Source organism: Aspergillus niger, assembly GCF_000002855.4.
Source record: "Aspergillus niger supercontig An15".
NCBI lineage: Eukaryota > Fungi > Ascomycota > Eurotiomycetes > Eurotiales > Aspergillaceae > Aspergillus > Aspergillus niger.
Window position 1 is genome coordinate 926,753 of NT_166530.1, and position 15,020 is coordinate 941,772.

At 53.2% G+C, this 15,020-nt stretch overlaps 8 protein-coding genes and 1 non-coding gene across 9 annotated transcripts; 7 read left to right on the forward strand and 2 right to left on the reverse strand.

Moving 5' to 3' along the window:
• Positions 1-135: 135 nt before the first annotated feature.
• An15g03880 (hypothetical protein) lies at positions 136-1,116 on the forward strand (the record flags this gene model as incomplete). Its single annotated transcript, XM_059744625.1, has 4 exons — positions 136-687; positions 807-928; positions 981-1,011; positions 1,048-1,116. The coding sequence occupies 4 exons, from the start codon at positions 136-138 to the stop codon at positions 1,114-1,116; spliced, it is 774 nt and encodes a 257-aa protein (XP_059606489.1).
• Positions 1,117-1,813: 697 nt separating this feature from the next.
• Positions 1,814-2,540, forward strand: An15g03890 (hypothetical protein; the record flags this gene model as incomplete). The annotated part of the gene is given in 4 exon segments (XM_059744626.1): positions 1,814-1,998; positions 2,092-2,184; positions 2,201-2,271; positions 2,383-2,540. 4 exon segments carry the CDS (start codon positions 1,814-1,816, stop codon positions 2,538-2,540), a joined length of 507 nt encoding a protein of 168 aa, XP_059606490.1.
• Positions 2,541-2,748: 208 nt separating this feature from the next.
• An15g03900 (uncharacterized protein) lies at positions 2,749-4,543 on the forward strand (the record flags this gene model as incomplete). Its single annotated transcript, XM_059744627.1, has 5 exons — positions 2,749-2,827; positions 2,886-2,932; positions 3,000-3,086; positions 3,144-3,501; positions 3,819-4,543. The coding sequence occupies 5 exons, from the start codon at positions 2,749-2,751 to the stop codon at positions 4,541-4,543; spliced, it is 1,296 nt and encodes a 431-aa protein (XP_059606491.1).
• A 747-nt stretch (positions 4,544-5,290) lies between these two features.
• Positions 5,291-7,444, forward strand: An15g03910 (uncharacterized protein; the record flags this gene model as incomplete). The annotated part of the gene is made up of 3 exons (XM_001396891.3): positions 5,291-5,605; positions 5,682-7,327; positions 7,417-7,444. The coding sequence occupies 3 exons, from the start codon at positions 5,291-5,293 to the stop codon at positions 7,442-7,444; spliced, it is 1,989 nt and encodes a 662-aa protein (XP_001396928.3).
• Positions 7,445-7,922: 478 nt separating this feature from the next.
• Positions 7,923-8,010, forward strand: tRNA-Glu (TTC). Its single transcript has one exon. It is a non-coding gene; the product is annotated as a tRNA-Glu (tRNA).
• Positions 8,011-8,166: 156 nt separating this feature from the next.
• Positions 8,167-9,134, reverse strand: An15g03930 (hypothetical protein; the record flags this gene model as incomplete). Its single annotated transcript, XM_059744628.1, has 5 exons — positions 8,167-8,229; positions 8,280-8,368; positions 8,560-8,686; positions 8,799-8,942; positions 9,021-9,134. 5 exons carry the CDS (start codon positions 9,132-9,134, stop codon positions 8,167-8,169), a joined length of 537 nt encoding a protein of 178 aa, XP_059606492.1.
• Positions 9,135-9,628: 494 nt separating this feature from the next.
• Positions 9,629-11,383, forward strand: An15g03940 (uncharacterized protein; the record flags this gene model as incomplete). The annotated part of the gene is made up of 4 exons (XM_001396893.3): positions 9,629-9,726; positions 9,790-10,118; positions 10,174-10,635; positions 10,689-11,383. 4 exons carry the CDS (start codon positions 9,629-9,631, stop codon positions 11,381-11,383), a joined length of 1,584 nt encoding a protein of 527 aa, XP_001396930.1.
• A 506-nt stretch (positions 11,384-11,889) lies between these two features.
• Positions 11,890-13,800, forward strand: An15g03950 (uncharacterized protein; the record flags this gene model as incomplete). Its single annotated transcript, XM_059744629.1, has 2 exons — positions 11,890-12,636; positions 12,676-13,800. 2 exons carry the CDS (start codon positions 11,890-11,892, stop codon positions 13,798-13,800), a joined length of 1,872 nt encoding a protein of 623 aa, XP_059606493.1.
• Positions 13,801-13,967: 167 nt separating this feature from the next.
• An15g03960 (hypothetical protein) lies at positions 13,968-14,674 on the reverse strand (the record flags this gene model as incomplete). The annotated part of the gene is made up of 3 exons (XM_059744630.1): positions 13,968-14,194; positions 14,295-14,356; positions 14,550-14,674. 3 exons carry the CDS (start codon positions 14,672-14,674, stop codon positions 13,968-13,970), a joined length of 414 nt encoding a protein of 137 aa, XP_059606494.1.
• Positions 14,675-15,020: the final 346 nt, after the last annotated feature.

Sequence of the window (15,020 nt, forward strand, 5' to 3'; positions counted from 1 at the left end):
CTATTTATCCCAAGTGCTGACAGGCAGCAACGTATTCTCTCCCTTGCTTTATCAGTCTAACCTTATCTACCACATTCTATTTTGAAGCAAACAACAACCTTACCACTGACGACTACCAATCCTGAACCAACAACAATGACCTCAATATCGACATCCACCCTCCCCACCATCACCCGCTCCACCCTCATAAACACCACCTTCACCGACCTCACCCCCTCCGACACCATCACCCGCAGCGATCTCCGCGACGTAACCATCACCTGCTCCGGCAGCAGAACCCCCACCACGCTCCTCCGCTCCGCCCTAACCTCCTGCACCGTCACGCACTCCTCCACTTCCCGCTCCAACCTAAAACACACCACTCTCACTAACGCCAGTGTCTCCCGCACCGAAGCTACGCACGCTTCCTTCGGCATCTACGCCTACTCGCACCGGAGCATCCTCTCCAACGTGATTCTCCGCGATCGCTCCTCCGTCAAGCGCAGCCACGTAAAAGATGCTTGTTTGATGGGCGGTAGTTCTCTCTGGCGGAGTAATGTCACCAAGTGCATGATCGCGGATGAGAGTCGGGTGCAGCGGTGCAAGCTGGTCGATTGTGATGTGGTGTGTTGTGTGCTGGTGAAGACAGATTTTGAGGGAATGGTGGTTAGGAATGGGGTTTGGAAGGATGGGGTGTTGGTGGGGAAGGTGAGGGAGGGGGAGGAGGTGGTGGTGTTGAAGAAGGGGGATATTAGGGTAATGTTTTTCCTTCTTTTCTCTTTATTTTATTGTGTTTTGATTTTTGCTGACTGTTGTCCGGCATGTAGGAAATGAAGATCCCGGTGAATGAGAAGAAGTTGGATAGCAAGGATACCAAGTACTGGTTGGAGGAAGAGAGTTCGGAGGGGGAGGGGGAGAGGGAGATGTCGCCGCCGCCGGCGTATACGGCGTAGGAATTGATGTTGGAGAGACCCATTATATGGTGACTGTTTTGAGTACAGGCGTATAGTACTTCCCTATGAGCTTTACTGGGTATATTCTCTGACATACTATTGGAACCGAATTTAGGGAAACTGGAGTAGAACTATCGCTCCAGACAATATGGGTACTATGGGTGCAATTGGCGACATAACATGAATGGCTTGGACGGACTTCGGATTCCATAGGCCATGTCGCAATAGTCAGCCATTACTACTGAAAATTTGTTCAGTACCATAGCTAATTATGTTGGAGGGATTAGTACGTTGTGGGAAGTAGTGACTTTCGCTTAACCCCTGCAGGGTTGTGATGCTCCGCTATACGGGTTTTGGTTCACTTCCAAAAGCGCTTGACATCGCAGGTGCGCCAGATCTTGACCAAGATACCGTTAGATAATAGGTGGAGGGGCTAAAAAGTACCCATCAATATAAGCCGGAAATATCGGGAGCGATTCCGGTCAATCTGTCGGGACTGTTGGAAGAGTATCCCAAGTTGGGTGTGGAACTAAAGTTTCAGCATAGAGAAGCTTCTTTGGTGAAATTGGCGACAGTGGATCAAATCATGTATGGCGCGCAAGCCATAATCTCCGAGACATTGAGCGATTTAGATCTGCTTCGTAGACGTTACGTTTGACTTACTTGGGCCCTAGTCACACTGATCCGTCAAGGTGCATTTCACAATCAAGCCTCTCCAGAGGCCGTCCAGATACTAAGCTTATCCCATGTCTTCACGAGAAATCAGGGGAGCCGATGAGCACTCCGTGGAAATCTCAAACAGACCCCTACGGCACACTTCATTTCGCAAAATGAATCATTGTCTAGCCGGTCGGCTGCTCGCTAAAATAGAATATAGTTGCATGGCTAGCGCACTGACGGTCGCCCATGGCGTACTAGCCGCTGCATTAGTCTTTGGCCTTAGTGCCAAAATTTTCTTTCTTCCGAGTCAGGATGTTACACACACAACAAAGACGCTGCTGTGCTTGCAGTCTTGTGTGCCGAACATTGAAGAACAGACCGCGACGCAGCAAGTCGATACGAGACTGTAAAAAATAAACTCATATCCTAGCAAAGTCAGGACGATCACTTGAGGAGACACGGGAGATCGTTGCGGCGTACCGGTTATGTATAGCAGCAGTTCAGGAGACGGTGGAGAAACCAGTGACTGTGGAGTCGGTACCACCGACTTTTGTACCTTGATGATGTCGGCAGCTGCAAGCACCAACTTCGGGTAGTGCATGTGGCAGGCAGATTTCCAAGGGTGCCAGCATGATGCTTTTTGCAGCTCTGACCAAGTATCAAGGTGATGTATCAAACGGTGAATATCACTCTGGAGTCATTGTAATTAGGAATCATTGGGAAAAAGTAGACGAGAGATGAATAGGTAGTTGACAGGGAGTAACTACTAGTGGAGATGAATGATGATAAGGCTGGCCGCTAAACCCCGCCGCGGCCGGATGGGCGCCTGAGGCCGGCGCAGCAACTAACGCCACTTTGGTCCGGTCGGCCTTCCGGCGGACTCTGTCTCTCTCCACTTTGTCGCTCCAAAGAAATGCGAGTAACTCTGTCTTCCTCATCCCTCCATGACTTATTTATCGCCTGGCCTTCCGTTTCCTGTCCTCTTCTCTCCTCCTCTTTTCCAGCTTGTTCGCGTTTCCTCCTAGTTTTGCTTGGTATACTGCTCGGCGGACCTTCGCATATGAACAGCTACAACCACGCCTAGACTGGGAGTCTGCCGTCATCCGTCCCTTTTCTCGTCCATTTTCGCGCCAGTGAGCGCAAGACCTCAACTATCATGGGTCTCTCCAAGACAAACAGGATCTTGATCCTGTTGGCGATTGATACGGCATTTTTCTTGTTGGAATTGATTGCCGGTTTGTCTTCATACTGTTATAAGCTCCCAGGCGCCTCTAACGATAATTTTCCGCGCAGGTTATTCTGTTCACTCCCTTGCCCTGGTTGCCGACTCGTTTCACATGGTACGCTTGGCCTCATCCTTCTACCCGAAAGCCCTAGGTAGCATAATTCTGACGAGTATCGGTACAGCTGAATGATGTATTATCACTGTGTGTGGGACTCTGGGCTGTCAAGGTCGCCAACCGCGAAACCAACTCGAAAATGTACACTTACGGGGTAAGCTTGACTCACTCCCACATATCCACTGCTCATCCTGACGGTCTGGTTATCTAGTGGCAACGCGCAGAAACTCTTGGTGCCTTAGTCAATGGCGTCTTCCTGGTCGCCCTGTGTCTATCGATTTTCCTGGAAGCTATACAAAGACTCGTTGAGCCTCAGGAAGTCAAAAACCCGAAATTCGTCTGCATCGTCGGATGTCTCGGCTTGTTGTCAAACATAATTGGCCTTGTGCTGTTCCATGACCACTCCCACGGGCACGGCCACAGTCATGGCCCTGGAGATCTGGAAGAAGGCGCAGATGTTGATCATGTGCACGCTGGGGAGCATGACCACGATCATGACCACGTGCACGCAGATGGCCAGAATAACGTTAGTGGACCAGTATCTATCAAATCTATGAAGCTGACAACATGTGGATTAAGCAGACTGGTGGTGCCGAGCCACACTCTCCCTATTCGCGTCGCCGCCGGACCCTCGATAGTCAACGTCGTCGCTACAGTGGATATGTTGACCCGGCAGACATCCAGATTCACCCCGCTAGTATGAGACAGGAGATTATCGCAGCCAGTAAAACCCGTTATGATGATGAACAATCCGGCTCGGACAGCGAGTTCCAAGAGGGCGCCGATAGCCAGCCATCTGAGCGCTCAGCCCTCCTTGGTCAAGGCGGTCGTACTGGTAAATATACCGACGAGACGGAGTCATCTGCCCGATCCCGGACTGCGGCAGCTGATGAGGATCTCCACAAATTCCACAACCATGCTCAACCAAAGCCCAAAGACGAAAAGCATGGCCATGGCCATGGTCACGATCTCAATATGCGGGGCGTTTTCCTTCATGTGATGGGCGATGCACTGGGCAACATCGGCGTCATCGCTTCTGCTCTTATCATCTGGTTGACCGATTATTCTTGGAGATTCTACGTGGATCCTGGGATTTCGCTTGTTATCACTGTGATCATTCTGCTCTCCGCCATTCCCCTATGCAAGGCTGCGTCCCGAATTCTCTTGCAGGCAGCGCCCCACGGCCTGAGCATCGACCATATCAAGGAGGACATCGAAGGACTTCCAGGCGTCATCGGCTCCCACCACCTGCACGTATGGCAGCTGAGCGACACCAAGTTAGTCGCCTCTATCCATATCCAAGTGGACACGGAGATCAAGGGCGAAGGCTCAGAACGCTATATGCGTCTGGCCAGGCAAGTGAGGAAGTGCTTGCACGCTTATGGAATCCATTCGTCGACGATCCAGCCGGAGTTTGCGCCTGACAGTGACACTGAGGACACAATTGCGGCCCCCTCGGACTGCCGTGGCGGCAGCAACGGAGCCTCCGCCTCGGGGACGCTTCCCAGTCGAGCACCCAGTGTACCTGATGGTGATCCGCAGGCGTGCCTCCTGGAATGTGGCGAGGAGTGTGCCAGGGGTGGCCAGTGTTGCCCCAAGCAATCGCCGTGAGGTGATTCGATACCAATTCTACCTCCCCTATGATTCTTTTATTCTTACACCCTCCTTACAACCTCACCATATTAATTTTCCTTTTCTGTTCAACATACCCCCTTTTCATATTACTGGTACCTATGTGACTGGACTGGCCGTTGTTGATGTTGCGTCCGAGACAAACTTGGTGCATGTTGGGTGAACTTCTCCGATGGCTGCATGTGATGAGACTTGTCACTGGCAAGTGTAATTACATTCTTTAAAACAAGACGTTCTTATTCTTCTTATGTATTCTTAGCAATATCATTGCATGTGATCTGGCTCTATCTTCTGCAGTAGTACGATCCCCCTGAATTATGGACCGGAGTGGAGTGTGTGGAGTGCGTTGGCAGTGCCATGGCTGCCAAGGGTTCCCAAGGCCCTGAATCTCGCGGCCTGGGGCCAAAACGGGGGAGAATGTCTCAAAAAGAGTCGCGCCCGGCCGCCGCACACGTGACGTGTCTCCATCCGTCAATCGGCGGCGATCCCCCTTGTTGGACCATCCATTCCCACATCGTCATGCACTGACTCTGATTCCCTCATTCTTATATCTAATTTCTAGCTGGCCTGTCGCTCGTTTATTGTGTTTCTCTTGCAATTGTTGATGCTCCTCAAAGCATGACCTCCGGTTCGGTCAACTGCTAGCTGCCCACCTCCCGCGTGTCAGCCTCGGTACCGCAATGCAGCAGAGCTGCGCTCGCCCATCCATAAGCTGAAACAACGAAGATGAGCTATTCCTACTCGCACAGCGCCGTTGCCGACTCTTATCGTCCTGCTCGACGAGGCTCTCCCGCGTGGTCCTCGGGCTCGTCGGAGCGGGATCCATCACCACCGCCATGGCCGAAACGGTGGGCTTCGAATGTACGTGAGGCGACAAGTAGTAGACATGGGTTATGGTCGCTATTCAAGCGGATTGCGAGATATGTCTTCACGGTCTCGAACGCTTTGATTGCTCTATGGATCTGCACACTATGGTGGGGCGAACGGACTGTCTTTCGAGACAGCGTGAAGGCATGCAATTGGGGTAATTGGGAGAGATGGGTAGGTGATCCATGTTGCAATTCATCCCTTTCTTTCTTTCTTTCTTCCGCTAACTTCTCATGCTCGCTCGATACAGCCCCAGGACGCAATTCCACATCATGTCGCCTTCGTCGCCGACCCACAATTAGTCGACCCTCACACCTATCCCGGCCGGCCATGGCCTCTTTCGACGTTGACCGTCAAATTCACCGATCAATACCTTCGGAGATCCTTCTCATCCATTCAGAAAGAACTAGGTCCAGATTCTGTTTTGTTTCTGGGTGACCTTTTCGACGGAGGCAGGGAATGGGCTACGGCATCCAGTTCCAGCCCGGAGAAACGCTACAAGAAATACAAGGACCGATTCTGGAAGAAAGAGTTCCATCGATTCGTGAAAATATTCGTGGATACATGGAAAGATGGTGATGAGCATGTACGTCACCCGCTCGGGCGGAGGTTGATCACTAGCTTGCCTGGAAATCACGACCTGGGCTTTGGTTCGGGTGTCCAGATCCCGGTGCGCGATCGGTTCCAGAGCTTCTTTGGCAAGAGCAATCGCGTTGATGTCATTGGGAACCATACGTTTGTCTCTGTCGACACTGTGTCGCTGAGTGCCATGGACCAGCCGGACCCGGAGACAGGCAGCTCGGGCATGGGCTCGGGCGATGGAGAACAGCCAAATGAACACATCTGGAGAGATACCCAGGACTTTCTTGACCGCATGAACGTGCATCGCGGCAGGGCGGAAGTTGAGGCGTTGCGCATGCTTGCCAATAAGACTGAGGGCCGTCAGTTTCAGCATCGGGCTGTTGATATCTTGGAACCGTCCGTGGACCCGCAGCTTAAGCCAGAGGTTGCGGGGTTTCCCACGATCCTTCTTTCTCACGTTCCGCTGTATCGCCGACCGGCCACGCCGTGCGGGCCCTATCGCGAACACTATCCGCCTAGTAGCGAGGGCTTGGAGGAGGATGACCGGAACGCCATTCCGATGGGTCGGGGCTATCAATATCAGAATGTCTTGACCCCAACCATTTCTCGAGACATCGTCTCGAAGATTGGGCCTAATTTGGTCCAGATGTATTCCGGTGATGACCACGATTACTGCGAGATCTCCCATCACGAGTTCAGCGGCTCTCCCAAGGAGATCACGGTGAAGAGCCTCTCATGGGCTATGGGGATCCGGCAACCGGGCTTTGTACTCACCAGCTTGTGGAATCCTCTTGATCTCGCCACTGGTGAATCCGATGGCACCGCTAATGCCGGCCGGACGGTCCAGAACCACCTGTGTCTTCTCCCGGATCAATTATCCGTCTTCATCTATTACGGGGTTATCCTTGGTTTCACCCTCTGCGTCCTCCTTGTACGCGCTGCGATCATTGTAAAGTATCTCCCATCCAAGACGAGTCCCGACGAGCCCATTCTGCCCTTGTCGGAACATCGCTCCCCGCCCCCGCAGCGCGCGGCCCGCTACAAGACCCGATCTTCTGGTACGTCTAGCTCCACGTTCCCGTCGCCGCGCGGGCTGGCCAGCCGTGCGGTGAACGCACCTCCCTTGTCCGCTACTTACGCGAGCTCAGATGAGGACGAAGTGGGCAGCGCCAAGTGGAGGCCAGCGCGTGGCGGGCCACGGCGGCCAGGGGCAAGTGCCTCCCAAGTCACCCTGGTTAAAGAGGAATTCCTTGCATCGGTCATGGGAGTGGCCAAATTCGCTTTATGTTGGTACTTCTTCCTCGTCTGGCGATGGTAAGCGATAGTGTTTTTCGGTTCTGGTGCGTGGGTAAATATTGTCTGTACATAGATATTTGGGGCTTCCATCTTGTAACTTTGGGCAGGCGTGCATGGGTGAATGGCGTCTTCTGATGGTGGGGGGCGAAAAAAAAAAATGACGAATATATTATAGGTACTAGATACATGTACAATGGTACTGGGGTGACTGGTAGTAGTTCCTATCCCGCTTTGTTAACTAGTAGTAACTGTACATTGGTGGTTCTGAAGATGTTGTCTGGTCAAGTAGTTGTCCGTAGGGTAGTAACTACAACTCTAGTATTATATATATATTAGTACTCTAAATCCCACTAGCAGTATATGATGCACTACTCATATACCACGTCGCCTGTAATACCCGATTGGGTAGGGATCAGTTCGGTTAAGACAAAAAGCACGTTGACATAAATTCTCACATTCACCAATCGTTGAATCGATGAGTGTCTTAAAACCATCAAAAGTTGGAAGGAATGTGGACCTGCATTGACAGACACACACCGAGAAGGATTGCTTCCGGCATGGCACCTCTTAGCTGGATTGTATAAGCATTAATGGGGTATAATATTCCATCACATCCGATATGGTGTAACGGCTAACATCGCCGCCTTTCAAACCGAAAGACTTGACCGCGGCAGCTCGGGGTTCGATTCCCCGTATCGGAGATGTTCATTTCTTTTTTGTCATTTTTTTTTTCTTTCCCGCTAATTTATCTTTCTTTGTCTTTTCTTCATCTTAGTTTTGTCCACCCAGTCCCACACAGGAGAAAGAACATCGTGGGTTGGCTATCTGCAAGTAATACGAATGCATGATGATGATGTCTATGTCCATGGGTGATAGACATGCACTGAACCTTCCATCAACATCGACGGTCGATCCCTTCCCTGCCGGGCCAGGTGACCAACTCTAACCAGAATAGACTTTGGGACCAGACCATCAGCGTCGCAACCTCCCAGCAATCAAACCATTTCTCGCTTGCAATTGCTACTCGACTAGGAGCGGGCATATCTCGGGGATTCATCCCTACAGGGCCAATCACACGAGCATTAAAACACTAAATTAAGCATCCTGGTGGCGTTCAGCTCAAACGAATTCGCTCTCACAACCCATGTAATTGGGATGAAAAAGAACGCCCAGACTCTCTTTTGTTGACTGCCCAAGCCTAAAGCGGCTCCGGTGAGAAAAAAGGAGTGACCCTGAATTCAATTGTTGACTGGGGAGGATGGCAATCCATGGTTGCCACCCACGAGCAAAGCGTGGCTGAGCCCGCTGAATGGCCGGAGCTTTGCTGGAATTTTCGGTTCGGGTACCCAGCAACCCCGGACTCACAGGACCAACACACTGACACCAGGGACGGAATCACCTCAGGGTCTGCTCAATCGGTGTGTCAAGGAACCGTGTATATTTCCTATTGTGAGCTAGGAGATTTAGATCCCCAGCCGGAAATAGAGACGGGCAAGACAAGTGGGAGATCTGGCCCGCCGGCCACGCGAGTCTGGCTGGCCGTTCCCGGCCTCTTTTCCCACTCTTCTGTCTGCACCAGCCCGCGTCTGGCCTCATCTCCGCGCCTCTTCTCTCTAGATCTCTCTGGATCTCTCTGGATCCAAAACAGCCCGCTTCCAAATCACTGGCCGCGATAGCTCGCGTGTGTTATCCCGATTCTCATCTGACCGACCATGATCGTGGCTGAGACCGGTCTGGGGACCCGTGGATGATCGGGATGATCTCGGCCAAATGCCTCAATTTGACTTTTGTCCGCGCCGTCATAGTCAATCCTCGGCACCCCCATGCTCTCTCTCTCTCAGCCAGTCTAGTCGTCTACAGCTTCATGTTGGCTTGGCTTGTCTCGAACTCGGGCACTGAGTGGTTCCTTCGTGTTTATCCCCCACTCATGGCGCCCTCGGCCCAACGTTCTTCTCCAGACTCGGTACGTACAGTCGCAGTGAGACTGCGGAGTCTGGGGCCCCGTTCTCCCACCTCGCCCGATTCCGTGTCCAGTGGCGTGCAGAGAATGACTGATTCCGGCCGGTCTGGTTGTCGGTCTGCCGGGTCTGGGGACGAATCTACCTGCTCGCTGCCATCCCCGCGTCCCGCTCCAAATACTACATAAAGGCCTCCATGTCCCGGGTCTGGGGTAGAATGGATCTCTCATCATCTTACCTTCTCCGGCTCCATTGACTCTCACGCACTGCTACATTGCTCACCTAATCTACCTAATCTTTGCCTGACTCCACATCACCTACCTTTAGTCGATTGCTGTGCCTCTGGTATCCCAATCATACCATGGGTTTCTTGTTGAAGAGACCGGATGATGCGGTGGGCTCAGCGGCCCCCGCCATCATGATCGGTCTGTTTGTCTCCTTTGGAGGTATCCTCTTCGGGTATGTACTTCTTTTCCTCAGCCATGATGCGTTGGATATGGGGTCTGACCAGGATCTAAATAGATATGACACCGGAACCATCAGTGGTATCCTGGCCATGAAGTTCTGGCGGAAGATGTTCTCTACCGGATACATCAACCCCGCCGATGACTACCCCGATGTAACCTCATCTCAGTCTTCCATGATTGTGTCATTGCTCTCTGCCGGTACTTTCTTTGGAGCCCTGGCCTCTGCTCCTGTTGCGGATTACTTTGGTCGCCGCATTGCCATGATCATCGAATCATTTGTCTTCTGCTTCGGTGTGATCCTCCAAACCGCCGCCACCTCGATCCCGCTGTTCGTCGCTGGGCGGTTCTTTGCTGGCTTTGGTGTTGGTCTACTCTCTGCAACTAGTAAGTCGACAAGAGGTCCCCATTTCACCTAAGACACGTGCTAACTGGGACACAGTCCCTCTCTACCAGTCTGAGACTGCCCCGAAGTGGATTCGTGGTACCATTGTCGGCGCCTATCAGCTGGCCATTACTATTGGTCTGCTGCTGGCTTCTGTTGTCAACAATGCTACCAAGGACCGCATGGACACTGGCTGCTACCGCATTCCGGTTGCCGTCCAGTTCGCATGGGCCATCATCCTCGTTGTCGGAATGAGTGTGCTCCCCGAAACGCCACGCTTCCTGATCAAGAAGGATAGACACGAGGCTGCGGCTAAGGCGCTTGCCCGTCTTCGTCGGATGAATGTTGACGACCAGGCCGTCGTGGATGAGTTGGTGGAAATCCGCGCCTCCCACGAGTACGAGATGAGCGTGGGCAAGGCGAGCTTCCGCGAAATTGTGACTGGCTCCTTGGGTAAGCGGTTGGCCACCGGATGTGCTGTGCAGGCGCTGCAACAACTCGCTGGAGTCAACTTCATCTGTAAGTGTGCTTCTTTTACTTCTTGACAAAGGCCCCCGACTAACCGCTTTCAGTTTACTACGGAACGACCTTTTTCCAACGCTCCGGCATCCAGAACAGCTTTACCATCACGCTCATTACCAACATTGTCAACGTGGTCTCCACGTTCCCGGGTCTGTACATGGTTGAGAAATGGGGTCGCCGGCCCTTGCTGCTGTTCGGTGCCGTTGGCATGTGCGTGTGCCAGCTGATCGTAGCTATTGTGGGCATGGTGGCTTCCTCGGACGTGGCCAATAAGGTCCTGATCGCCTTTGTCTGCATCTACATCTTCTTCTTTGCCAGCTCTTGGGGCCCCGTCGCGTGGGTTGTGACCGGTGAACTGTACCCCCTCAAGGCTCGTGCCAAGTGTCTCTCCATCACGACGGCCACCAACTGGCTGCTGAACTGGGCCATCGCCTATGCCACCCCCTACATGGTGGATTCCGGCCCGGGTAACGCGAACCTGCAATCCAAGGTGTTCTTCATCTGGGGCGGCTTCTGCTTCATTGCGGGAGTGTTTGTGTACACCTGCATCTACGAGACCAAGGGGCTCAGTCTGGAGCAGGTGGACGAGCTCTATTCGAAGGTGTCGTCAGCCTGGCGCTCTCCAGGATTCATCCCTTCGGCGCATTTCGCCGGTGCGGATACCGAAAAGGCCGGGCCGAGTGTGTACGAAGTGGAGGGTGAACTTCCTCAGAAGCGCGAGTCGCAGCACATTGAGACCGCTTAACCTGGAATCTTTTTTAATGGCTTGGGATATGACTTTAATTGTTTGGATATGGCTGAATATGGTGTTTCTTTCTTTTTGTTTATATAGTTAGCCTATGATGTGATGTATTTAGCGCACGATATGATATATACGACTCCGATTGAATCATCGATCTCTCTTTCCTGCGTGTCATTTGCACGTCACTGGTGACTCTTGAGTAAAGGTGCCTGAGTGCCTGGGAGGATGACACCGTGTGACGCCTCAGGCAACGATCGCCCGTCGCTGATTGGGCGCCACCCCCCACCGGGTGACGTGCACGGGCCCACTACACGTGATGCTGGCCTGAAATCTGGGGCCAATCTTTCATCATTGGGGGAGGCTGCGATTCCAGATCGTCTCTGCTTCGCCTCGATCATCATCCCCCTATTTCTCCCTCCCGACTCCCTCCTTCCCCCCTCCCTCGTTCACTGAAAATGAGGCCCTTTTCCTTTGCTGCTTTTGGATCAGCGACTGTACCCTGATCCCTCATGTTCATCTCCGACGTCGACCCCGACGAGGGGCTGTCTACCAGTGTTGCCCGGGGCGCTGAATCGCGCGTTTCTGACAAGGCCCCTTACTTTGATACCACCGTTGAAGTCGGTTCCATTGAACAGCATCCAGCGCCCGACGCAGGGCTGAAAGCGCCCTTACAGACAGGGTATGAGTTGCAGGATTTGGGCCCCGTTTGTGATGAGGAATCGGAAAATGCCTCAGCGGTCACTGAACGGTTGCTGGGAGAGGAAGGACCATTTCCGGGGAAGAATCAACTCGGCACTTCGATTGCGAATAACATTACACACCCATTGTTCCCACCGCTACCGTCCTACGGACCGCCTTCCCTGATTACCTCGGTTCAACATCTGATCATTCGCTGTGTATCCTTCGTCTTGTCCCTCGTCTTTCTCGGCACAGTCATCCTGGGCGCTCTTATCCAGACCGCTAGTGCATCTGTCTTGCAGATTCGTCGGACGATAGGCGGACAGGCTCCCCACACTACGAGAATATATCACGAGGAGGAGCGGTCACGGCAGGTAGAGCGAACCAAGGCATCGCGGAGGTGGAGTTACCGACGAGAGAAGGAGGTGGATGAGGAGGCACTGGATGAGTGCCCGCCCTTGGAAGGGGGCAAGGATCCGCTTGTATGCGATGTAGCATACTACGCTAGACGGGTAGGGCTAGATGTGGAGACCTTCAAGGTGCAAACCGAGGATGGGTTCATCCTCACCTTGTGGCATGTCTACAACCCGCAGGAGCACACCCCCTTGCCTCCTAAGGCCCGGCGCCCACGGGGTCCACACGTCTTCAGTGGCCAGACCAACCCCGAGGCCTCTCGTCGAGCTCCGGGCAAATACCCTGTGCTCCTGATGCACGGGCTGCTGCAAAGCGCCGGGGCATTTTGCGCCAACGATGACGACAGCCTTGCGTTCTTTCTGTGCAAGTCAGGCTACGATGTTTGGCTCGGAAACAATCGGTGCGGCATGGTTCCGGAACACACGACGCTGTTTCAGTCGGATCCACGGATGTGGGCGTGGAACATCCAGCAGATGGGGGTGCTGGACCTACCGGCACTGGTTTCCCGGGTACTCTTCGAGACAGGCTTTGAGAAGCTCGGACTCGTTGGCCATTCGCAAGGCACCGCAGAGACATTTATCGCCCTGGCCAAGGACCAGCGACCGGAGCTGGGGGAGCGGATCTCAGTATTCTGCGCCCTGGCGCCGGCCGTGTACGCAGGCCCCTTGGTGGAACGGGTCTACTTTCGCTTCATGCGGATTATCCCCCCTCTCGTCTTCCGGGCATTCTTTGGCATTCATGCGTTCATTCCCTTCATGATGACGGTACACCGCCGGCTACACCCGCGCATCTACGGCACACTGGGATACTATGTCTTTTCCTTCCTGTTTGGGTGGAGCGATGCACGCTGGGACCGAGGTCTCCGCGATCGGATGTTTCAGTTTGCGCCCGTGTACGTGAGCGCGGAGACGATGCGGTGGTGGCTGGGGGGTGAGTGCTTTGCTCACCAGAAATGTATCCTCGCGACGAGCAAGGTCACGCAGGCCGAGGCGGCGGAGGATCAGCGGGTGGCGCGGGGCCATGGCGAGGTTCGTAGCAACACCGCGTGGTATGGCCCCCAGATGCCTCCTGTTGCGCTGTGGATCGCAGGCTCGGATGGTCTCGTGGACGGACGCCGGTTACTGCACCGTCTCGAAAATGGGCGAGAGCCGCACGTCCAGCTGGTGCACGCCAAGGTGATCGAGGAGTACGAGCACCTGGATGTACTTTGGGCGATGGATGCGATCGACCAGGTGGGCCAGGAAGTGCGACAAGTGCTTTGGGAGACGATGCCGCAAGAGGCACGGACGCGGTGCCGGATGCCACGGGGCGTGTGGACTGCACGATGAAATGCGAAACACAATACTTGATGACTCGATGACATACAACTGGGACTGGGATAAACTAGCATACACGGATAATTCGGCTGGGCGCATGTACATACATAGCATATACCATAGACATGTAGAGTATTGGGGGGCGCCTTATAATTACCATCATTTATGATTCATTCGATTTATTCCTTCATGCTTAATGGCTCTGACCCCAACGCAGATGATAGCATCACCTGCCTGCTGACTTGTCGCTTATTCCATGCAGTACACAGACTCATCGCCATCCCCAGTAGTTGGATGAATCGTCCATCCCATGAATCATTAGTATATCCGACTAACACCGACCTCACCAATCCGACTCTTGCATGCCCCGAGCAGGGGCCCCCCCAGTCACCCTCATCTCCAACGGCTGAACTAGTTCGATGACTAGTAAGGAGTTAGTGGCTGCTTAGCCTTCCCAGTTTCCACCCTTCCCCCCCCCGCCATATTAATCAAGCCGCGTATATTACCCACCATCCACCTGGTCCTCATGCCCCTCCCACAAGTCCCAAAAATGACAGTTTGCTTAGCCCTCCGCACTGATTCAGATCATTGGCTCCGAGTATCCGGACGTGCAGTAGTCAAGCACTCCTAAGCAGCCAGCTGGGTGGCCTAAGGCCTGTGGGGTGCACATGCATCTCATTTAGTTTAGTTTACCGAGTTCCATCATGTATACTTGGTCACTTTGGAATGTACGTATGTATCTTCTCTCGTCCTCAAGGTACCTTTTCCTTCCCCCTCGCTTGTGCGAGTCGCAGACAACGCAGGTACTGCTACTGCCGCCGAAACCGGGCTTCTTCATGTGTTTTGATCGTGAATTGTGGATCGGAGGACAAGGGGGGTACGTCATATTCCTCTCCTCCCCTCTTCAGCGGTGTCTTGAGCCCCAATTTTTCGGATATCAGATAGATTATGGTGGGTTTAGGAGCGGAAATTGTACCAGATGAAGATAAAATAACTCATAGTTAGGAAGGGTTAATCGGGTTGGGTGGACTTTTGGGGATGGTATGGCCGGCCTGGTGTCTCACCATCGTCTAGCTGGTAGGGTAGTAGCTGGCTTATCATATGTCTTCAGAACCTACACTACGAATTTTGTTTAAGGGAGTTGAAATATACATTGTAGGCCTTGACTATTCCGGCTGTGAGAGCCGGTTCCAATCGCCTCTATAATGTATTTGGAGGGTAGGTACAATTCC